Below are 25229 nucleotides of genomic sequence, written 5' to 3'. Positions count from 1 at the left end.
CGTGACAATGACTGTGCACACATTTTCAAGATGGCGTCGCTTGCCTGTGCGCGTGTTCTCGAACGGTGAAAGCTTAAAGTTAATTTAGAGCGTATTGGAAAAGATTTATTGGTCACACAGGTGTTGAACTGTTAGAGAAGTAGTTTGTGTTTGTGTATTGCGAAATGCCTGGCGATAACTGTGCGGTTTTCGGCTGTGGCTCGTGTAGAAGGACGAAAGTAATCGGGATTTGGAAGCTGCCTTTCCCGAGAAACGACGAGTACAAGAAGTGGAGACTGGAGTGGCTAAATGAGATAAAGAAGACTCGTGAAGTTGATAGCGATTTCCAGAAACAGATTGATGGTGACAGAGTTTATACATGCGAGAAGCACTTCGCTCCTGAGGACATAGAGATATGTAAGTAATGCCAAATGATAAACAAGCTGATCGTAACATGACAACATAGTGGGGTAGCTTGTTGTTCTTTTGGGCTTCATTCTAATGATCTTTCTTACTTTTCCAGTTCAAACGGCGAAAATGACAAAGAAGAAACCAATGTTTGGGGCTCTACCTGTTCGGAACATGCCAAAGAGAAGCCACGAAACGGACAAGACGACTCGAAGGCCGCCAAAAGTTGTAGTGACTGTCGAGGAGACTACTAGTTGTTCCAGATACTACAAGAATTTTAGAGACCTGTGTAAACGTGTCAAGTCCCTCAAAACTCTCAGTGAGTGGACTCAACAAGAACTCGAGGACAGGATTGTCTTAAAGAAAATTCTGCCTTCGTTACAGATTCCAGAGCTCGAAATAGTAATCGATGACAGCCTCGGTTTTACTATTCTTGTTTACGGATGGCTACTACCTGAAGACCATGAACTTTACACTAAAAACTTTAGGTCCATAAACAACATTACAGCATCGGACCTTGTGAAACATGTGGAACGTTGTTTGATTTGCCCTGGAGTAGAGACGAATGTATTTACTGGAAATGTGTTGCCCCATATAATTCCCAGGGTTGTGGATCCCTTGTCCATTGACAGAGAAGACAACAACTTGGATTCGTTTCCAAGCAAGCAATACTGGAGGTCTCGTGGTTGTTCTGTTCTGTGTCATGCTGATGAGCAGTATTGCAGCAGCTGTTCGCAATATCTCCATGCTAGTGACCTATCAAAGAAAGCAAAGTAACGAAAGCTAGCAGAACCTGCACACATGAAGGCTCCAGTGTCGAAAACTGCACCAGAGCGTATTAAACTGACCCTGCAGAATCAGAGGCTAAGATGTGCAGATCTTGAACGGCAACTGGACGAAATGAGAACTGAACTTACTAAATCAAGTGTAGAGGTTGACCCTGAGTTGAGTGATGATTTTGCCACTATTCTTGGGAAATCAGATGTTACTCCTTTTATGAATCTCTTTTGGCAACAACAGAAGAAATTGTTTTCGAGCAGCCCTACTGGTGTGAGGTATCATCCGATGATAATCCGCTACTGTTTATCTCTTGCTGCAAAGTCGCCATCCTGCTACGAAGAACTACGCAGAAGTAAAATCCTCGTTCTACCGAGCCAGCGTACCCTCAAGGACTACCGCAACTGTATCAGACCTACAAGGGGATTTAATGAGAATGTGATCGAGGAGCTGAAAGGCCAGACAGACTCCTACTTTGATGTTCAGCGGTATGTTGTTTTATTTGACGAAATGAAGGTCATGTCCAATCTAGTGTTCGACAAAGTTACAGGAGAACTCATCGGTTATGTTGACCTTGGCGACCCAGATGTTAACTTTGGATTGTTAAAGAAAGTTGATGAGCTTGCAACACATGCTCTGGCTTTCCTCATCAGAGGGGTCTGCACACAGTTGAAGTTCAACCTTGCATACTTTGCTACTAATGGTGTTACAGCTGACCAGTTGATGCCACTCTTCTGGGAAGCTGTAGGCATACTGGAGATGACATGTAACCTGTGGGTGATTGGCACAACTTCTGATGGCGCATCTCCTAACAGAAGGTTCTATAGAATGCATGAAGATCTGGATGGCAATGCTGGGAAAGATGTTTGCTACCGTACGACCAACTTGTATGCTCCGCACATATACATCTATTTCTTCTCAGATGCTCCTCATCTCATGAAGACCACAAGAAATTGTCTACACCATTCTGGTTCTGGAAAATGTTCTAGGTAATTATAATAATATCATGACTTAAAGGGCTGTTCATGCTGATGTCATCCATTGTTATTAATGTGCCAACATTCCATTCCAGCTACATTTGAATTTGAATGAAAATACAGTCGAACCCCTATTAAGCGGCCACCTTCGGGGACCTGTCAAGTGGCTGCTTAATAGGGTTGGCCGCTTAATAGGGGTTTCATTTACAGTATTATACTGACAACAAATTTGGGACTTTGATAACTGGCCGCTTAACAGGGGGTGGCCGCTTAATAGGGGTTTGACTGTATATATAACACTAAAAATTCTCAGATGCTCTGAAAAAGATGAGTCCGAAAATTAAATTAAATTTTCTTCACATATATTTTTCTACTCTATTTTTTATATTTATTATTTTATTTTTATTAAAGCATATATTATTTTGTAAGATATAAAATAATTTTTGTCACTTTTTGACTGATTGCTATTTATTTGGTTTCCCCAGGTATATGTGGAATGATGGCCTATATGTTTTATGGCAGCACATAGCACAACTGTACTACCAAGATGCAGAGAATGGGTTGAAGCTTTTACCCAAGATCACCTACGAGCACATCAAACTCAGCTCCTACTCTTGCATGCGAGTCAATTTGGCTGCTCAGGTTCTAAGCGCAACAGTGGCAGCAGTGATGACGGCCTACAGCACCCCTGATACAGCGGCGACTGCAAGATTGTGTAAGATGATGGATCAATTCTTCGATTGCCTTAATGTTCGCAGTACTACCGAGCATCTGAGAAAGAGAAAGCCACTCCTTGCACCATACACATCCATTGATGACCCAAGATTTCTGTGGCTTGAGGGAGATTTCCTTGATTATCTAAGTGCCTGGAAGGAGAGCACAAAAGACAGACCGGGGAACTTCACACAGAATGCAAGAAGCAGGATGTTCTTATCATGGCAGACGCACGAAGGCCTTAAGATAACCACCCATTCAGTTGTTGAAGCAACAAGGTTTCTGTTGAACGAAGGCATGGACTTTGTGCTAACTGAAAGGTTCTGCCAGGATCCTGCAGAGGAGTATTTTGGCAACCAAAGAAAGCTGGGCAGAAGGAGTGACAATCCTGATATCAGAATGTTTGGCTACAATGATAACACAATCAGGATGCAGCGAGCAATTTCATGCCAGTCTGGGAATACACGCGGTCGAAAAGATAAGAACAGAGCATGGGATAACATTTCTAATGACCCTCTACCCAAAAGGGGTAAACAGTAATTATGTAGTTTTTCTAAAACCATGCAAGATATCATTACTATTGACACAAAATGCTTTACAAATATATAAATATGTATAGGTAATCGCATGATTTTGAGTGCAATTTTGAATAACTACGCGCAAGTAAACTTTTAACTAACAAAATTGCACGAGCGAGTGCAATTTGTAGACTTTGAAAAATTTACGAGTGCTTATTTCACTCAATTTCAACTTTCTGCACTGTTTGGGATTATTTGACATGCTCTAAGCCAATTAGCATGCAGACATTTTTGCAGGTATATTATTAAGCCTGAAACAATAATTTTGCCTCAAAAATATTGCATTTTCATACTTGCATTAGCATTCAGTCTTAATTGAAACAAGAAACAAAGGCTTTTGTAGCCCGCAGTTAGCAAAGCTATTCTAGGCGGGCTACCTAAACAGACACTGTATAGGCTCACACACACACACACACACGCACGCACACACACACGCAACAATGAAATAAATAAATAAATGAGCAAATAAAAATAAATAATAAATAATAGTAGTAAAATCATGTTAAAGGTTTTAACTGAGCCAGTCACACAAGGGAGTTTTTAACAGGTCAAAGAGAAAGCTAATCAGTTGAAATACAAATATAAGCTAGAAAGGTCAAGGTAGCGCAAGTCAACATTCATCTCCTCAATTTCAAGAATTTTCAAAAGCAAGTGAGTTAGCTCACGTTTAAAAGGTGCTTTCTTTAGCTTACGAATTTCAGGGGGGATGCCATTCCATATTTTCGCACCAACTCTAGAAAAGGAAAACAACTGATGATTTGTTCTCGCCTGTTTTATATAAAAGCTTCCAGCTACTGAGAAACGAGTAGAGTAGGAATGAACCTGTTCAGAGTGAGTAAAAAGTTCAGAAATATTGAGAGGAGCACAGCGATTTTTGATGTCATGTAACAGAGAGGCAACCAATTTGAAGTAAAGCATTTTTATCGGTAGAATTCCCGAACGACTAAAAAGAGGAGCACTGTGAGATGTATAATCGGAAAAGTGCATTAGACGAAGAACCCGCTTTTGTAAAATGACGATTTTGTTTAGATGAGTATTGGCGGCTTGGCCCCAAGCAACGAGGCCATAGGAAATATACGGTTCAATGAGCGAGCGGTAAATGTTTATAAGAGTAGTGAGCGGTACCAAGTGTCTTAGCCTTGCAACAATACCGATACCTTTGCTTATTTTCGTGGAAATGTAGTTAATATGATGCTTCCAGGAGAGATTACCGTCAATGAGAACACCTAGGTATTTAACATATGTCTTACGTTCAAGAGATACCAATTGCTCCGAGTTATTATCAAGTATTTTAAGGTTTACTTCTCGGTATAGTTTGTGTTGATAAGGATGAAAAATAACGAAATTAGATTTGGATACGTTAAGAGATAATTTATTTGAATTCAGCCATTCACACAACTTTAATATCTCTTCATTGACGACAACTTCAAGTTTCTTTAGATCTTTTTCTGCATATAGTAAATTGGTATCATCAGCAAATAGGTAAAAGTCAAACTTTTTAGAGGAACGATGCATGTCATTGACATAAATTAAGAAAAGAAGCGGACCAAGTATAGAACCTTGAGGGACTCCACACACTATTCTCTCTTTGCTAGAGACAATAGAACCGATTTGGGTTGATTGCATCCTGACAGACAAGTATGATGAGAACCAGTCATTAATCAATCCTCTAATTCCATAATGGTGTAATTTATGCAACAAAATCGAATGATCAACTGTGTCGAAGGCCTTTTTCAAGTCAATGAAAATGCCACAGGAATATAATTTTTTATCAATGTTGTTTTGAATTGTATTTAGAATATCCAGAATTGCATGTTGAGTTGAGCAGTTCTCTCTAAATCCATATTGCGATGTGAAAAATATATCATTTTTATTTATAAAAGATTTTAGGCGTTTGTACATTAGTTTTTCGAATATTCGATTAAACACGGACAGTAACGATATTGGGCGATAATTGTTTGGGTCAGTTTCATCATCCGCTTTATAAATTGGAATTACTACAGCATGCTTTAATTTGTGGGGATAGATACCAGTTGAAATGGACATGTTCATTAGTTCAGCTAGGGTATGAGATAAAGCTTGACGTGCGGACTTCAAAAGACGAACTGGACATGAATAAAGTCCGTAGGCTTTTTTTGATTGAGTACTCAAAATTTCCATTTCAATTTCAGTAGAAGTGACAGCGTCAAAGAAGAAAGAATTGGTGTAATTTGAATTCCCTAGGTAATCCTTAAAGTCCCTGGTGGATAATGGTATGCTATTTGCAAGTTTAGGTCCGACAGATGCGAAATGATAATTCAGTGCATTAGCTATTTCTGATTGGTTTTGTGTTGTACCCCGGTTGTCTGGAAGCTGGAGCGACGATACGAGCTTAGTCTTTTTGTGCTTATTAATTAAAGTGTTAATCCCCTCCCAAGTTTTTTTCATATTATTTAGGTTGCTACTAAAATAGGATTGATAGTAAAGTCTTTTTCTAGTAAAGTCTTTGCAGTATTCAGTGGTTTGTTTAACTTGAATGGTCATGCCTCTTTGTAATTGTTAAAGAAACAAGCATGCCAGTTGCATTATATGGTAGCAGTAATAACTGTTAAATATATATATATATTATTGAAGATTCAGAATAAAATATCCAAAGCTTGAAACCTGTGTTTGTCATATTAAATTATTTTGGTGCTTGATCAGTCCATAGTTATTGACTATGTTATACATCATGATAGGGTATTTACATTCAACACATGCTGTGTAAGATAACAGCAACTTTAACAATTCAATATTATTCAAAAATTTTAAAACTGATCTAAGGTTGTCTTTCTTTTCCACAATCGTTAGTGGCTCTCGTGATTTCCTTGCGAAGTGCTTTAGCCTTAACTTGCTTTGCTTTCATTTTATGTTTCTGTATCACATCTTTGGCAAAAGAAAAGGAACGTACTCTCACAAATAAGCTAACAATATTTTGTAATACGTCCTTGCCAACATTCTTACAGATGACCAGTTCAGAATCAGACACCAATGTGTTGTATGCTGAAACTGTTGCAACATCATTAATAGACTTCATTATGATACTGTTGATGTCAATACTCTGTAAGCCAGACTTTGCTGTGGCAGCCCTAAAATAGTTTTCTGTTCTTAAAAATATTGTTTGAGCACTTTTTGTGATACTCCACAAACCCCCACGATTCAAACAGTTAATGAATTTCTGACTGTCTTTAACATTTTCAGCCTCATCTTTACATTTCCCAGCCTTCAGTAAAGAAATCGCTTGTTCACTTTCTGCTGATTTAGAGATCTTTGAATTGACATGCTTGTTATGTAACTTATGAAGCACATAACCTCCAAGGTATTGCAGCCCAGCCATTTCTTGCTCTAATAATGGAACATTTGTAGCTTCTAAATTAGGAGTACTCGTTGCAGCCTTCTCTTTACTGTATGATAACATACGATCAGCAACTTTGGTAGATAGCAGTGTAGCTGCATTTCGTGACAATCCCTCGAAATACTTCATGGCATTCAGTGGCACAGCTGAGTAGAACTTTGTGTAGAACTTTTCAGCATCTCCATTTTTAACTAAACCTTCATACGTCTTTCGGAGTTCACAGAATTCCAATGTTTGTTCCCCAAGTTTTACAAAAACATACGATCTAAGCTCGTCCCTTAAGCCTTTTGGGAAAACCTTGTTATCAGCGAGTTTGAGCTTCACTTCGTCGACCATATTTGCCAAGATTTCAGCCGTAAAAGTCTCGCTTTTTTCTTCATCCTGTCTCGCAGAGTCTTCTTGGTGCTTTAGGGATGTGTGCCTTTTCAGACCTTCCTTGCTCTTGTACGTTTTCTTGCAAAGGTCGCAGATTAGTCGGCTGTTTTGGACCTATTCACGAAAGCACATATATTTCGAGATTAGAACTGACCCGCTTTATAAGTCCAAAGTTGCCCTTATAAAGAATTATCAAACACTGTTATATCTTACCTCATTTACTGCTTCACTAAATTGCTCTTGCACAACTTCTTCAGCCTCTAGTATATCAATAATGGCATCGAAATCGTCTCCGAATAAAAAGAGATCGTTCACGTCCGCCATGTTGTTTTGGAATGTGCACGGTCAATGTCACGTGACGGGCTAAAGCAACATAAACTCAGGCGCCTTTGTTCTCTCCTTTGTTCTTCGCCGAGCTTCATAACCAGTTTCCTCAATTAACTATGCTACAGTCGGATTCTCTTCGTGCTTAAATATTCATGTTATTAGCTTGGCACTCTTTTATGCAAATTCGCTTCAACTTAGCCTCTTCACAAACCGCATTTTATCACTGACTGCGTAACCTTGATAGTGGCGCAAGATGCACCGAAACGTCGGTTTCTATCCCTTATATTTCTTGTCTCATTTATCAATGTTGCATGCCAAATCCCTTTCACAGGTTTGACGTTTAGGCTCCTATGAGGACTGCAATATCGTCAAGAGCAGGATATTAAGAAGAAGGATTACTTTAACATTCATTAATCATTGTTTGCAAGAATTGACTTTTATTTAATCTTTTCGGGACAAAATTTATAATAAAAATGGCTTTTTTGTTACTGCTATGGCACTTTACGATCTTCAACCTTATGAATCTATGTAAATTTCAAAATTCTAAGTAGCGATTAGAAATCAAATTTTGAGTGTCTCCAGTTTAATAATCAATGATGTAATTGATCTACACTTTCTTTTTCTTTAAACTAAATGACTTGACCATGTAGACAGAATAATTTTTCCATGTTACGTAACATAAAAATCAAGGTACTAAATAATAACTTTCCGTCTCTGTAAGTTGCCGAGTTAAGGTTTTCTAGTTTTTTTGTATTTTTGTGATATTTTACTTTCAAAAAGTGATTCAAAGTTTGCGTCAACTGATTTCAGAGATAGTTTAACGACTAGGCGAAATCTAATCAAATGTGAAATTAGTTTTGGGGAGATTTTATGTGCCGAGACAACCCATGGCGTTTTTATCAATTATTCAGGTCAATTTAGGCATAGGCCCGTTAAACTAGATTTTCATAGTAGTTTCAATCATTTCCTAACAAACTTTTTCCTAAAACTGAAAACTACACCTTTTGCTGTTCATTACGAGGAAATACGCCTTCATTTGCGTTAATATACCGGGAGGTATAAAGGCAGCTGATCTGATTGGAGTACAATTTGATCTGAAATCGTACGCGTCATTTCAAAATCAATCGAGTGTACAGCTTAACTTTGATTTCAAATCACAGTATGATTTCACACCAAAATTGCATAAGTTAAATTACCACTTTTTTGCATCCATTTTGAAATCGCAAAATTTAATCACTCAAATACAGGATCATTAACTCGGTACAAATAATTTATTGATCTAATAATGAGCTGGTTGGTAAACAGTTGCCTTTCATTTCCTGCCATTTGACTGGTTACTTTAAACAAACCTTTAAATCTGATTGGTTATTGCGTTTAAGTAAAGATATGGTATTGGCTAGGAAAGAGACGCGATTTATAGCAAAAAAATGGTGAGATTCGTCGACAAACCCCACCAATAAGAGCCAATGAGATTGCAAGGAACAGGTGTGATTTCAAAGTGAAGCTATATAAGAGATATATATTTAAATGTAGAGAACAGTCCACTGTTGTTGCTCAGCATTTAAGACAGATTTTACTAATCCAATGATCATCAACTTTAAACAAGGACCCTGACTATAAAAGGACACTTGCCCTGGGCAAGCCGTCAGTCATTTCACCCCTGACACCGAACTGTCGACATCAACCAGTCCGTGACCGTGCGATATCGGCAAAACTATTGTAACCGAAAGGTCACTTGCAGCCAGTACATATCTCAAACTTCTACGAATTTTGCCATTTTCGTTTACGGCAAAGAAGAGATGATCGGCTCCACTCAGTTGGCTCCACGGAATGTACACCCGCTTGCGATGTCATTTCTGTAAGGAAGGCAAACGGTCAGAGGGCTAGCGGTGAGGACTAGCTTTTATGACCTTTATTATCTTTCACAAAAATCCTCTTCTCATACCGGTTTTGTCTTGTTGTAATGAAGTGGTTAGTTTCTTCGACGTTTTGTCTACGGGATTTCATGTGACACTTATACAAGAACTCCTCTGCAATTAAACAAGAGATCACGTTGGATAGAATTTTTATTTGAATCGCGCGCAGTTTCTCCAACGGAATATGTGGTGTTGAAATACGAATCCCCTGGGTGCTCATATAAAATAATTTCGGTCACGGATTGGAAACATGTCTGGTTGACTGAAATCCGATGGAAAACAAACTATCATCGGCTATATTGCCTGAACGGGCCTCAAGAACTATTGAAAACCTCGACTTTTTCATAAGTAGCTAGTGAAATAGGCTTCTCGTTGCAACGCGCGTCTAAAATGTTCAGGCAAAAAATATCCTACATAGTGCCGTGTCAAAATACTTAGAAAACTATGTTCCTTTCAAAGGGACCTATTCTCGAACTTCGCTCTATTTTTTTTTCCTTTTTTGAGGCTTTTTCTCCCCATAACTCAAAACGTGCGATAAAAAAATTGGACCCATTTATGTCGGTTTGGGTGGCCGCGTCGCTGGCGAGATGAGAAGCCTGAGCGAACGAGCAAGATGTAAACAAAGAGGAGTGACTTTCACTTACCATACCTCTTTGTTCAGACCATTCGAATAAGTCTAAGAGTCGTTCCATCAAAATAACATTTGCCATCGGTGTTCGACTCGCTAAATGAAGGTGTTCCTTCAACCGCTGAATTCTTGTCTTCACGCTTTCCAATCGCTCTTCCATTCCGGGCTCGACCGCCAGCTCCAGTGTATAAATGGACTCGTAGACTCGGACTCGTAGACCTCGCACTGCTATTTTGGCTTTTTTTGATGGAAAATCCGCCATGGCAAAATAAAATGCAATTTTAAAGCTAAAGACTAGTTAGTGCGCGACCGTAGCAACCGTAAAATGGATCAATTCGAAGTGGAAGATGAATTATGTCGCAACATACACGTACACACATTTACTTACATGTACACAAATGTACATATATGTACATAAAAACCACTCTCTCTGAGCATGTCACACTACTGAGATCCTCTAGTCAATGATATCGACGGCTCAAGAAGTTGAGGCAAACGGAGGGGAGTCAGAGGGCCAGTACGACCATCTCGCGATAGGAGGAGCCGTTAGGAGCGCGAAATTCAAATTGCGATAGCCTAATTTTTTTAGTTTTGCAAATGAAGATCAGTATTTCTCCATTCGTCCCTTTTTAATCGTCAATAAAAACATTTTCAAGTGGAAATCAATTGAAACAAGACAAGGATATCGGTCTTCGTGTACAAATCTCTTTATCCCCCATCACCTTCCATTAGTCAGCCATCTTCGATTAGCCATGGAAGCAAAGATTGCGTTACAAGACGGGGGAGGAGCTATCCCTTTTATAGTCAGGGTCCTTGTTTAACAACTGGAACTTAAGACTATTAGAGTTCAGCCTTACTTTTTACAATCGGCGCAGCATTGTTGGTACATGCACTGAATATGTTAAGCATTTCCTATCGGTTTAAATAACCCATACTTTCCATGCTTCCTTTATCTAACCCCGAACATGACTAAACATGATAACGATTCAACTGACTTCCGATTCGCCACCATTAAACTACATATCGCTGGTCTTATTTACGCAGGCTTCGAGGTAGATTATCAACTTGACCTAAATCCCTAAAGATGACATGTCGATACTTCTTGAGCCACCATTAAAGTTAATAAAATCATTAGCAAAACAAGAAAGCTTCATTTAATCTTCATTCCCAGTTTTCTATGAAAGCATTGCAAAGTTACAAAGCGATACTACTTCTCACTTTCGTTGTTTGATTATTCTAGCCCTTAGTGGAGGGTCTCAGTGGGGTGATGCATTTTACGACTACCGGTTAATATCTTCCTGTAACAGTTAATAGAGATGTTACAAATTAGTTTAAATCATTAAGAAAACTTAATGACTATTTTTCGGTGTTTTAAAACACAGTTATCCGCTTGCTTTTACCACAAGACTCAGGCAACCTGGACGATTTGAGATCGTGCTGTTCTTCGGCTGATATTAAGTAATTTCTGTCGGCCACAAGACAAGACTTGTAACGATCTAAGTTTTGGACACTTTCTAAACGACGCGTCGTAGATAGGAAAACATTTTACGATCAACTTTATTTGTGACTATTGGTTACAATATGCCAGTTTTTACGCCTGAGAGCTAAACTTTTTTGCAGGTTTACGGCTAACGATTAACCCCATTGAGACCCTCCTGGTGAATCATAAACAAAGCAACACAGCTTTATCCGCAGCATGACGGCACGGATGGGTGTTAGCATTCAAGTTGTTATGCAGTTTACACACTTCACTCTCAAGGTTGATCAATAAGTAATTGTACTTGTTAAATTGCCTCTTCTTTCACCCGCTCATCCAGGACGACCTCTGTTGACGAATTAAAAATGGTCATTATCATGTAGGATGTCTGTAAAAGGTGTGTACAATCAGCTTGTCTGAAATTCACAAAATAGATGTTCTTCTTTTAAAAGATGTTGTTCTTGAGTATTTATTCGGTCGGTGTAGGCGGGCATTTAATCGTTTATTGAACTGAACAATACAGAGTCAGATCATTGAAAGAAAGCAAAAGCCCCAAGTTAATAAGCCTATTGACTTATTTTACTTCTGTCAACGCATTTAGGCAAATTTTACAAAAATCAAAATTTTGTTACCGCAGCCCTTCTCTTCGTCGCCCTGCGACTTCCTGCCCGTTCTCATTCTGCCATCAGAAGTCATAGCTATCGATGTTTCCGTTTTCGAACCCAGTGACTGTTTCGTAGAAAGCTTGCGAATGGCTTCTCGCACCTTGTGAAAAACAGTTGTAAAATGCAATTAGCTCCTCACACAGTAAGATACCAGTGACTAAGAACATGAAAGGATCTGACGAGTCTCTAAATTTGACTTTTTATGACTGAGTTAGGAATGATGAATTAAAACTAAAAGAAGCTGCTCCATGAAGAGAAAGGTTGCGCTGCAGCTGCAAGACCCCCTGGGCCTCACTTCAGCAAGAATAGGGCTATATTGCATTTCAATTATTGTTTGCAATGAGAACTTGAAACTGTAACCTGACGATTAATCTTATGGTTCATTTTTTTAAACAATTTGTGATCTTAAACAATCATATATGGTACATCTGCAACAACAACAATAATAATAATAATAATAATAATAATAATAATAATAATGACAATAATAAACAGTTTAACGTGGAGAAACACTTAGCTAGAAGCTAGTTTACAGGTTTTCCACGAAACAACTTAAACAAATGATTCAAATTGAAAATAACGTTGTTAAGAATCCCAACTGGCCGAAGGCAAACCAGTTGGCTATATTAGAAGCATGGCCGAGGATTTGTAACTCGGGGCTATCGTGAAACAAATCAAAGTAGTGGCCAGGGCGGGACTTGAACCCGGGAGCGGCGGATTGCAAGTCCGACACGCTGACCACTCGACCATGCTGCCTTCTGCAAGACCCTTTTTCCCTTTCTCCTCTTTCTTCTCCTTTTCCTCCTTCCCTATTACAATGCAAAATTGCACTTGCTGTTTTCTGTTTCATGACATAAATGTAGTCTCCTAAAAGGTGCGTGGTGTCTTCACCTAATTAAACGTCAGCCTCTACAACAGAGGTCCCTAGGCCCCTCTTGAAATGCATTGAAACATTAGACATACCCCCTTCAAAGCTTTGAATGATAACTTTCTCCGAGGTAAAATAAAAAAAAAATGTGGTCACGTACAGTTTAGGGATGGGGGGGGGGGGGGGGGGACGAACAAAGAGTATTATGGAAAAAATGTGGAAATACCAAACAACATCATCATGCATCATTTAACACTAAATCAAATGATCTATGGACTAGGACTGCGTTTTGCGCATTCAAGCCTTTATCAAGCAGTTTTTTGTCAATAATCTCAATGTACCTGATCATCAAGTATGCAGTGAAAGACACAAAACACGACTCCCCAAGGAAAAATTCAAAGGAATATCGATTAGAAAGCAATTTATCTCTGTACATTTTCCCCACTTAATATCAAACATGATTTAATTCTTAATAAATCGATCACAATTTTCCATGATAGGATTAATAAGTTAAGAAACAGACACCCATTCATAATCAGGATCTCCATAGCTTACCTGGGTTGAGTTGAGCACAATGAAGAGATAACGCAAAGCTTCATTGAACTGTATGAATCCAAACAAATACGTGACACCAAGTAAAGGAAGTAAAGCAAGAATATTCTTTAGGCCTTTCCTGAGATAAGTAGATCAACATGCATTAGTTAGTAAATAAAGAAAACGGAAAAAAGCGAAAAAACATTTTAAAAGCGATATCGACGAAACAGTACGCGTATTTAAAGCGAATCTTTATTGTGCTATTATCTGGCGTATGTCACAAAGCTTTGTAGAGAGATGAGGTACGACGCGCAAAAATCATCATTTTCTGTTAACAAAAAATGTCTCTCACTTTAAAGCTTCCAAGCTGCTTTTACTATATTTGGAGGCCAGCTTCCCAAAGACAACTCGCTGAAGAATTGGAAAAATGACAACATTTGCCTAGGGAAAAAGAATACTAGGAACATAAAAGAGGCAAAACAAAAAACACTTAACTTGATTAAAGTCTCTAAAAATAAAAAGAGGCTCAAGTGACACTTCCGAGAATGCCTAAGATGTTCTAACGACATTTAGAAGTTACTTCAGAAAGACTAAAATCGGACTTTAAAAGATGGACATTGATCAACAACGAAGCATTATATTCCTGTTTCCAATCTATTTTCCGATTATGTTGTACTAACTGATCAAGTAGTAAGAACAAATAACACGAATTTACCAGTCATTTGTGTGACATTTTCGTAAAGGGTTAAATTGGCTACGATATCGTTGGCATGGGACTAAAATATTTTCCCAAGGCTTTTAAGCTCACAGCAAGTGTCAGGGATATAGATTTGATTCCATACACCTGGTAGTTAATAATAATTAATTACGAAGAAAAAGTCAAAACCACTCTCTCACTACTTATTACAAAAATTCTGGGACGTTGCGTCTAGGTGTATCAATGCGCAAAGCTAATTCTACTATAACATGCTCACAAACTGAAAAAAAAAAGTTGCAAATGTGAAAAAAGATTTTCAACTTGCAAATACATCGGCGAATAGATCGCAGATCTCTAACAACAAGAGAAGGGAAAGGAATACTCACTGTGGGAAAGGAGCGAATGCAAAAGCGGTGTTATTTGAGGGATTAATGGTATTTCCCGAGAATAAACACACAAAAAAACGTAAAAAATACCAGCAGAATGGCCAAAACTGGCCCTTTGAAAATCCACTGGTTTCCGTTGAGCCAGCATCTAATCAGGTCTTTTATGATGAGAGAGAGTTAGCAAATAGACATACAATTTGTCTCATTTTTGAGACATGAAAGGTGCACTCAATCTTCCTTCTATTTTAAAGTGCACCTACACCCAAAAAATTTTTTTCGCTTAACGAAGTAAGCTTATTTTTTTGAGTATTTCTGCGCAAAAATTTTTTTATTTGCTCAAATCTTCAATTTTCTATGCCCAGTCAAAATACGGAAAATCGGCCGCCATCTTGCCCCACGACCGAGTTTAAAGAGGAATGGCTCTAGTGGGTAATGTGACGTCAAATCGAGAACACGAAAGTCTGCTTTTCACACATTTTCACTTGTTTGGGAAGGTTGTAGTCGATAATTGTCCGAAAATATGCCGACTAAGTGTGTTGTAGAAGGATGTAGCAACGTGCGAAATTTGCAAGAGGGTATCGCGCTCCATACAATCTTCATACAACACACCTAGTCGGCATATTTCGGACGATATCGACGACAATCTTCCCAAACAAGTGAAAATGTGTGAGATGCAGACTTTCGTGTTCTCGATTTGACGTCACATTACCCGCTAGAGCCATTCTTCTTTAAACTCGGTCGTGGGGCAAGATGGCGGCCGATTTTCCATATTTTGACTGGGCATAGAAAATTGAAGATTTGAGCAAATAAAAAAATTTTTGCGCAGAAATACTCAAAAAAATAAGCTTACTTCGTTAAGCGAAAAAAATTTTTTGGGTGTAGGTGCACTTTAACTATTCCTGCCTGACGTTACCCATACTGGTCCAAAAACCGTTTCTTTCAGGCTGACGAGACCTGACTAAAATTCAATGTCGCCTAAGATAAATCGCAACTACGATCCCTGTCACACAAAAACACCCTGCGCATGTGCCCTAAACAACTTCCATGACAACTGGACACTGGAGCAACGTCATGCTAAATGGTCTGAAATGCCCAATGTTGAATATTGTCGTTCGATTAATTATCGTCAATCAGAACGCAAATTTCAAAAGATTTTTTTTCTGTAATTGATGATCAGTAAATTTTATCGAGGGAATGGTGATGCACACAAAATAACCAGCTGTCTCAATTAAGAAGTATCAAGACAATGTGACTTTAAACATTGCAAATTGTGATGTCCTGTGTTGAGTGCTGGCGAAATAATGACAAACCTGTCCCGCTTCATTCCCATTCGTATAACCAAGGAGCCACAAGTGATGTCGGTAAATGTGACTTTCCCCATATCAGAGCTTGACGGTTCAATTGCTGCCACCAAACTCACAATCACCAGAGGGATTCCTGCAAGACATACATATATTCACCAAGTCAAAACAGAGATGGTGCATTGTGAGGGCGGATCAAGAGGGTCTGTCACAAAAGATAGCTTTAGCCTCTCCAAGCAAAAATGTTTCTATTTTCTTATGTTAATCTTAAGACCACAGGGTTAGCTGATTCTATGAAAATTGAGTGCTCTTATAAAGTGGCCGTGGAATTTTCTAGCCCTTCTAATTAAGATGCTGAAGTGGTTGTGGTATGGACCCTTTCAAGGAGCATACACGTTTTTATCTACACTCGTCATATATTAGTTTTCCAGGAGGGTCTGTCCTTGAAAAGCTCGTGAAAGTTAATGGGGAACTTGCACCATGGTTTCGCAGAGATAGATGCAGCATTTTGCTATTGGCACTGAAGGCGTTGAAGATAAACCACGTCCAGAGGTCCTGAAAATAAGTTTTCATTCAAGAAAGAGGATGTTCACTAATTTCTTCAATTCACAGGGGGTCCTTACAAAGCTACAATCACAGCTACATGTGACATTACTTCACTTCTGCCAAAAGTTGTTCTGCATATACAGTCAATAGCACGGATTCGAAGTCGGTCTCGATACTAGTTGCATCATGACAGTGCAGTACTCCAAAAAGCTCGCCTCACACAGATGTACCTTGATGACAATGGTACTCGTTTAATCATTTCCACCGGCTGAAAACGGACTCAGATTTCCGAAAATGTTTCAAACAGTTGGGAAATAGTGGTGCGACATCCAAAATTTTCTTATTAACTGTAAGAACAAGCCGGTTGATAGGAACACGTATGTGCGCAAATAGTGTCTCCGCAACTTACAGGATATTTCTCTCTAGTTTTGAAGAATGTCACATCTAGAACACCTACAAGGCTACCAAGGCCCATGGACAGCAGAAGATTTTTATGCACAAACAACTTTTCACTCTTTATCCTAAGATATAAAATGTAAATTAGTGTGGTAAAATTGAAGGGAACGAAAGATGTTACGCTCTAAAACAACTCGCATGTGCATGTACCAATATTATCGCATGAATATCAATGAATATAAGTATATCTGCGATCTCTTTTGTCAGATATCACAGTTTAATTGGGCCATAACAATGATACCGCTCCCACTTGTAGAGACTTTATGTTATGATTGTAAGGAGTACAAGTGACACGAACACTGCTGCTACTGAAATACATATGAGAACCAACTCCAAGTTGTCCTGGATTTCTCTTTGCTTGCTTGACTCGGGCGTGAGCTCAGGGTTGAGGATCACTTGATCTCCGCTTTACTACCACACAAAGAAAGCAATACTATAATGACGTATTTCCTTTTCACTGACCTCAAGCTTTGACGGCAACAGAGAAATCGTCTGCTTCTATTTTTTTCAGGGTAACGATTTTGACGAAAGCTCGTTTCTATAAAAGGATTACCAGTGATGCTGGATAAAAAAACACACATGGAAGGTGGGAATTTGGTTTAATAATGTGCCGACAAAAGCTTAAACGGAAGAACTCATGATGAACTTAAGGACTTCCGTTGAGGGTGTAGCTGATATTTATTAGAATGCACACTGGTTTAGTGGGGAACTGGAAAAAGTAACGGTGTAAATGTATGAGTACACATAAGTACTCCAGCTGATTCACAGGCTTGTTTTTCCAAATGCAACTTTTAATCACCAGTCGTTTATCCTAAAGTCAGTCAAACAGAGTCTAATAGTCATTAAAACCACCTGAAGTATTCACTGTACTGATCAGATTTTCAATACAACGTCGTCATTACTCAAGCCGAACGCGAAACCGGCGACAAGGATCTTAGAACCGTCCAAATTACTGAAGAACGAGACATTACTATTGCTACATTATTATTGATTAACAAGATTATGATAAAGTTCACCCCATCAATTGTAATCAGTTTACAGCCATTTACTTCCATTAATTTTTTTTTCTTTGTGGCTGGACGGGACCTTAACCTAAACAACAACAGAACGTCATTCTAATTATTGACTTTGTTCTTTCAATAATGTTCAGTTTTAGACAGTTCAGAATAAGACAATTCAGTTAGGGAAGATTCTTAAGATTTGGCTTTGTTTTTTAAGGGGTTGAAAAAACTTGACTTCCCAACTCGATTTCTCCGGGATTGATTGTAAACATTATAACTTGATTGCATTATCAGTAGTTTACATTAAAGCAATGGTTCACTCTATCAAAACAAGTCAAAGCGAAGCTACTCCCTCAAGACTCTCATTCTTGGTGTTCTCTCTCGCTCCACACTTGTCCTTCACGGCATAGTTTATTCTCGTTACTTAGTTTGCATTCAGAAAAATCAAATAAATGATAAATTTAAGATTTATAAACGAAACCGAGCGTTTTCTATTGCTTCTCAGTAATGATTCTACAGCCCAAATCTTTTGCCACCAGTTTGCCTTCAGATACGCTTATGTAACATTTACTTGGTAGTGCAAGACGTACCTTGTCTAAAATATTAGAACTATTTTTCGACAGATGTTAGGTTGAGAAGAACTTCTTTCGATGAAAAAGCTGGTAGCCATCGAAGTGATTTGACGTTTAAACTGATATCTAACTGGTGTTATGTGTCTTGCCGTTGCGGATGCTGCATGAATCGGTTGAATCCTCCGGTCGTAAACATCATTTTTCTGGAGGGAGGTTGGGAAAATAACCCAGAGAACACAGAAACCCCAGCCACTCTAAGATAATGAAAAGAAAAAGGAAATAAATGAAAAAGAAAACAGTTATTAGAGGCGATGGGAGCTTCACTCAGCGGAACCTCAATGCTGTTCATAAGAGTTTTCTTCTGGCACAGCGTGAGATTAAGAAAGTATATCCTCTTTCCGAGACATGTATCTGCCATTCTAAATCTTAAAAATTAGAAGGAAAGCTTTAGTCCAGTCCTGATACCACTTCTAAAGCGATAGATATCGGTATTTTATTTTTGTAGAATCAGTTCTCTTTTTCCTTTGGCCTTTGTTGGGATCATTATTTCTTGGTACTTCTGTCCGATGTGGTACTCCTGCTGAGTCAGCCCCTGTCTGATACATATTATTTTGCATGGAGTTCAGCAAATGGTGCACTATTACTTGCAATAGGAGGGGTACAAACGACAAAGACTTGTTTGAAGAGTTTTTCACTTACATAGATCCGAATAAAATATTTCGACCCCACAACTACCTTAAGTGCTTGAGTGTTTACTCAACCTTTCAATGGCTCTCCAGCACACTTCCATCCTATTTACCAACTTACTTGAGAGGTTCATGACATGTGTTGTTAGAGCCTGCGAGTGACGCAGCTTCCCTAAAGAGATGGCACACTGCAGTTATCAAATCTATTCGCTCTTCCTGTGTAAGAAAAATGTATGAAATCAGTAATTGGCCTTGATTGAAATGAAAAATTAGTACAGTGATATCATCTTCACGGAGTTGGCTCACCAAATTAAAGGAGCTTTTAGTCTTACAGAAGTCTAAGGTGATGTGATGTGGGAGGCGCGTGCTCGTCAGCCACGAGAATATCCTGCATTGAAAGAAAGGAAATTAAAATGACTGAAGGGGAAAACACCCAAAAAAAAAAAAAACTGACGGTGTGTTAAGGGAAAATATATGTGAGAAGGGCATATAAAAGTTAACATTTCGGCCAAAGAATATTATCATATAGGTAAGTTTGACTAAATTGTCACAACATCAATCGGAAAGAACCCTTATTTTCCGTTTTCTGATGAATGACTCGCCTTATCAGGAGCGTGGGACACACAGAGAGTCCGAAACGTTATGGAGAGTGTCACATGGGGACCTAGTTAAGGCTTAATTCCTTAGAGAGTGTTATTCCATTGCCAAGCTCAAAATCTACCTCCAATGCCATTTAATTGGAGTTGACTTTTTAAGATTCAACCGTTGTGTAAAAGAGAGGTTTCTATACCTGACAGAAGATCATCGTGATATTAGCGCTCTTCGAAGTGATGGGTGTTAATAACGTTTTTACGGCTTGGACGAGGTTGTTGTAGATCTAAAAAAAAACTGTTTTTTTGAAAACGCCCTATTGGAGCAGAAAGCTCTCGTGAAATGCCGAGAAAGTTTGTGATGCTAACCTCCTTAATCTGAAAACCAAACAGCATAGTGACAACTTTTAATAAAACAAAGAAAAGATCTTAAGATATAGTCTATTCCTACCACCTTCTTCCTACTTTGTAAATTTAAATCGCGTGAAAGATCATATTAACTGCAGAAATACAGTCGTTCTGCTCGTTTGTTTGTTTCTAATTACTTGTTAGTTACGCAGTAGGAGTGGACCATAAATTCCAAATACACCAGTTAGAGATTCTGCGAGAAGCTTAACTGTCAGTCAAAAAAAGATAACAGCAGCAACTTGATTGTAAAATAAGAAGGGGTGTGGTCGTCCTATATTAACAAAAAGTAAAAAGACCAGTGAGCCAAGGATATGAAATAAATTACAATACTGGTAAGATACGCAACGCCCACAAATAAATAGTTCGCAAAAAATCACAAACCAGATTACCAGCAAAGAGGAAAGAGAAAAGAAATGAGATTTTTTAAGCGTTTTTAAGCGTTTTTACCAACTTTGCAAGAGGGTATAAAAAGGCAGGTTACCTTTTAATTGAAGTAATCAAGAAGACCTTTATTTTCACATTTACATGTCTCGTATAAGACTCTCCACATGGTTGTATATGTGCCATAAACACACTCAAACTGAAGCGTTCCTGAAAAGACAGTTAGATGTGCAATATCAGGAACGACCTAATTTTCTTCTTTGAATGAAACAGCCACCTTTCACAAATTCTGCAAGAAAAGGTTAGATACGAAATAGCAATCTTTCATGGACCCTCCGAAAAACTGTCCAGTGTCCTATTTAAAGCCACAAAACATGTTCAGTGAAACCAGGTTTAACTGAATGAAAATCAGTAACAGAAAACGACAAACATCAGTTCCAGAAACTCCTACGAAAAAGAAATTTAAACAATGTTTAATAAAACAGGTTTGAAACGTGTTTTCTCTTAGGTGTAAAGGTGATAGAAAAGTTAAGTGTAGCCCTTGTTTGCAAAATATCACTTTCGTAAAACGCTACCGAAAAGTCTTAAGGATTAAGCCGTGTATGTGTACAGGTCAGAAACATTTCATATAGCTCCCTTTGAGACGTTTAATAGAAAATATAATAACATTTTCTACAATAGCATTATCCGACATATTTCATTGAACTTCTTTCATACTTTTAGAAAGGCATATAAACTGCAATATATTTTTTGTACAGCAAAGAAGTTATTAAATTGGTCAATTTTTCAGTGCAATCGTAGTCTTTGCTATTCTTTTCTTTTACCAATAAAAGATAGGCTGATAGAAGGGAAATTCCCTTTGCTCTTTTTCTGGCAACGAAATGGGGAAGTTATAATCAAAGAATGAAACTCGGGAGAGAAAAAAGTGCCTTCCAAAGGATATTTGGAATGATCGGGGTGCGGAAGAAATACACCTAAGATTGAAGTGATTAGACTTGGTTACCGCAGAAATAATGAAAATCACTGATACTCCACATGGATCCATTGCAGAAAACCGTCGTATTTCCTTTGCAGAATAAGCTGATCTTGGTAACTTAAGAGATATCATATTTTTCGAGGCACAGTAACCTAAAACAAAGTTACAGCGTTAAGAGAAACTCAATAAAATATTAAATCAGCTCTCCGGCAAACCTCCTAAAAACATTATTTTCACGTCTTTTTACAACACTAAGGTTGCCACAGCTCTTCCTTTCCTTAGGATCTCATCACGATCTTCCACACAAATTATGCGGTTACACGACAAAACTTTCCGGATTCAAAAGTTATCGGATTCAAAGTTGCCTCTTTAAATTCCGGATTCAAAATCTCCGGAGACACGACCAAACCAGGGAGTTTTTATTTCGGATTCGTCCACTTTCGTGTAAACGACAACATCAATCCAGTACTAAAACGTTTCGGATTCATTATGAATCCGGAACAATTTCCTCTAGTGTAAACCTAGTCTAAAAGGGAAACAACATAACTACCCAGTACCACTTGGAGTTTCTCTTTAGGGTACAGAAAGTGGAGAGAGGTTTAATAAAGAGTAGGGAGGAAGCTTACTGGATATTTGTGGTTCTACATGGGGCGCTCACTGGAGGAGTTGACTTACGGAGACGGGGCTACACTTGTATAAACAGTTGCAGTAAGACAAAAACAACAGAACGAATCAGGCAACTTTTCGGCCTCTGAGACGGCGAAGTCTTTTATTTCTTTCGTCCACCACGTTCTTTGAGTTGTAGCTGCACTACACTGGCTGGAGTGACATTGTAATATGCCAACGAGTTGGAATCTTTGATGAAAATTCCCTAAGAGACAAAAAGACATATTTGAGGTTTTACAGAAAATGAGAGACGAATTGGCACATTGAAGTTCGTCCTTTACCAAAACTTTGGATAGATGTGGTCGAAAATAGAGGGAAATTATTGCAAGGTTGACAAAAACCTCGCTGCTTTAAACCGTCTGATCTGCTTTCATCCTTAGTTCTATTCTACTCTGCCACTAGGAATATTGAAAGATAGACTAACAAACACTTCTCTTTCCCGTCAAAATTGCTAAATTGTAACGCTGATATGACCTGTCAGATGTATGCAACACAAAAAAATCGTGTTCAAATTTCTCCCGTGCTTCACAAAAACCAATGTACAAAGAATGAAACAAAAAACAGAGCCCCAGTAAGCACTTGACCTCAGAAAAAGAAAGAAAAGAAAACAAGCGAAAACAGTGGACCTTTCCGGCCGCATTCTCAGCCAAAGTAAACGATTAACTCTTCGGCGACTTGTTTCTGACACGAATTTCAGAATAAGGAATTGAATGAGAAATTGAATGAGTAAAACAGTTCAAGGGAAGTGAAAGCAGCCATCTTAACCCAATTCGCTTTTAGTCCCGGCCATGAACTGTTACGCAAGTGTTTGCTCTTTTCTCTTAAGTCAATATTTGTACTTGAGCAGACGTTAATAAATGTATGTCTAGTCGTAGGCGGATTGTCAACGCGGTGAATAAGCTTCATCACCGGATCAGTTTAAAGAGATAAACCTGCTAATCTATCGCCTACTAAAACTATTTGGGAGGTCGCACGAGACTTCGTGACTTTCACGTTAAAGTTGTCAGATGTAAGGGCGTGCATGGCGTATATGGTCAGAACGTGGAGTTTAATAATTCTACTGTAATTTATCCATGAAGATTTTTAAGAGAGGTCAACAGTTCGCACAAAAAAACAAGATGGAAATTTTTCTTGACTTTTGCTTGAATCTACTTAAAAGCCGTGACCCACGAGAGCACCGTGCACATTAGCTAAGTAATCTACTAAAAAAACACTCTAGGAAAACCTGATGCAGCAGAATTTCACTAAAAACCCTGTCATATCCTTGGTAACGGTTACCTTATTGAGTTATCTACTCTAGCAAATTTCCTTGTTATCACTTCTTATTCTTGGAAGGTCTCCTCGTCGAAAACCTGGTTTTAGACGAGCCAACTTACCCAAGAGAAACTTGATTTTCCATCTATGCAGTCAAGAAAAACTTGCTCGTGTATAAACTAATAACTGTTTTCCTACAGTGTCTAGCTATACAGAGAGATTGAAAAAACTCTCACCCCAAGCTGCAGTTTCTGCTTTCCAGCTGGCATACCAGTAATCTCGTGCAGTTTAGCCTTGATGACAGAAATCTAGCGAGAAATAAACAAAACAAAATAGCACTGAAAAATTGTTAGGAAAAATAGCAAGGTGTAAGAAATTAAAGCGGTCAGGAAAAAAAAAGATGAAGCTAGCACTGGGAAAGCTGAGGTTTAAATTTACAGGGTCTACTTCCCAAAATAGTCCTTTTGATGAAAGTTAAGTTTTCGAATTATTCTGGGTTCTTTTGCCAGCTTTCTCGCGCGGACATGCACTTCTCTTGGTACCAGACCCACACTTCACTCACCTGATCCGTCAACGGCAAAGTAAGACGAACTGTGCTGCCGTCCAATTTCCACTCGGACTTATCGGGCATGTTAGGGATCTGGACACCAAAGGTGACCGGGTTAGGGTTGGAGGAAAGGAATTGATCCTCAGGAACAAGATTCGCTTCAGCCGGCTCAGTTCTGGACTTCTTACCAGCTGCGTCATCTCCGTCCATATCTCGCTTATTGAGCGGGGGAGGTGCAACAGGCGGACTAGGATTAACAAACGGCGGGGGCGGCATGCGCGGGAGACCGCCCGGGGGTGGCGGGGGCGGTATACCTAAAGAGAAAAAATAGGTACCCAACGGGTACTTGTGTCTGCTGCAATAGGATGGCGTTTTCACAAAGAACAGTGGCATATGTTACTCCAGTGATTTTTTTAAAAAAAGGTCCGCTATGCTAACATTTGGTAGTGCAAGGTGTTTCCTGGGAGCGGATAGTTTTATTTTATGCAATCAAGTGTAGTACTTCTGTTTCTTTTATACTAGGGTGTTTTTTTTTTTTTTTTTTTGCCTTGTGTTCACTATGTTGTATGTCCATTAGCATTAATATTTTTCAAAATGAACTGCATGTAACATATAAAGGTATGGAAATAAGTGTACCGGAAAAAATCGTAACACAGTGGCAAAGACAATGTGGTAATTCAATTGCTTTTATTAACACAACTTATTTTGTTAAACATTAGTAATTCCACATGGTATATTTATGTTGTAATGAACTGTAACGAAACTTAAGGGTACTTCAAGAACTGTTTAAGAGGCAATAACTGTAACGGAACTACTCAAAGTTAACGAAATTGCCAAAAAATTGCAATAAAGTGTAATCTAATTAATAGCAACTGAACCACTCATTCAATGTTGTATATTGTTACTTTTTGATCGAAATCATTTACACAATGATTTTAATAGGAATAAACTATAACAGCATTTCTGCCTGTGTATACTGTCTTACAGGTTGTATGTGAGCGTAAATCTGGCATTAATAAAAGAACTTTGTAATTTTGTTTGTACAGGTTTGCACTTCCCACGTTTTTGTTTTCAACCTTTGCCAATGATGAGGGAAGTACATGGACAGCTATTCAAATGATATAGGGAGATACCTCGTTTATGATCTTTGATTTATTGTCATATTT

The 25229-nt window shown here is 38.5% G+C and overlaps 2 protein-coding genes and 1 non-coding gene across 7 annotated transcripts in view; 1 reads left to right on the top strand and 2 right to left on the bottom strand.

Annotated features, from left to right (window-relative positions):
- Positions 1-164: 164 nt before the first annotated feature.
- On the top strand, positions 165-3672 carry LOC111327192 (uncharacterized). The gene is made up of 3 exons (XR_015998249.1): positions 165-396; positions 503-2153; positions 2627-3672. It is a non-coding gene; the product is annotated as an uncharacterized LOC111327192 (transcript).
- A 2342-nt stretch (positions 3673-6014) lies between these two features.
- On the bottom strand, positions 6015-13611 carry LOC148735251 (uncharacterized). The gene is made up of 3 exons (XM_088751544.1): positions 13404-13611; positions 7395-11877; positions 6015-7295 (listed from the first exon to the last, which is right to left on the bottom strand). The coding sequence occupies exons 2-3, from the start codon at positions 7503-7505 to the stop codon at positions 6231-6233; spliced, it is 1176 nt and encodes a 391-aa protein (XP_088607670.1). The 5' UTR covers positions 7506-11877; positions 13404-13611; the 3' UTR covers positions 6015-6230.
- Positions 13612-15494: 1883 nt separating this feature from the next.
- Positions 15495-25229, bottom strand: part of LOC148735249 (splicing factor 3A subunit 1-like) — a 29552-nt gene continuing 19817 nt past the window's right edge. The window contains exons 16-23 of one of the 5 annotated variants that reach the window (XM_088751542.1): positions 20721-20830; positions 20032-20118; positions 19548-19629; positions 19363-19457; positions 18574-18809; positions 17445-17543; positions 16936-17047; positions 15495-16116 (exon numbers count right to left, since the gene is read on the bottom strand). In XM_088751542.1, the coding sequence (XP_088607668.1) occupies positions 20724-20830 (107 nt within the window). In that variant the 3' untranslated portion in view covers positions 15495-16116; positions 16936-17047; positions 17445-17543; ... (3 more) ...; positions 20032-20118; positions 20721-20723. Of the gene's footprint in view, positions 16117-16935; positions 17048-17444; positions 17544-18573; positions 18810-19362; positions 19458-19547; positions 19630-20031; positions 20119-20222; positions 20831-21253; positions 21749-22222; positions 22468-23752; positions 23825-24078; positions 24378-25229 lie in introns of those variants that run through there. The other 4 variants (XM_088751539.1, XM_088751541.1, XM_088751540.1 and 1 more) reach the window with 4 other exon arrangements.

This window comes from Stylophora pistillata, chromosome 3 (assembly GCF_964205215.1).
Source record: "Stylophora pistillata chromosome 3, jaStyPist1.2, whole genome shotgun sequence".
Classification (NCBI taxonomy): domain Eukaryota; kingdom Metazoa; phylum Cnidaria; class Anthozoa; order Scleractinia; family Pocilloporidae; genus Stylophora; species Stylophora pistillata.
Note: the sequence above shows the minus strand (reverse complement) of the source record. Positions and strands in the feature narration are given on the sequence as shown.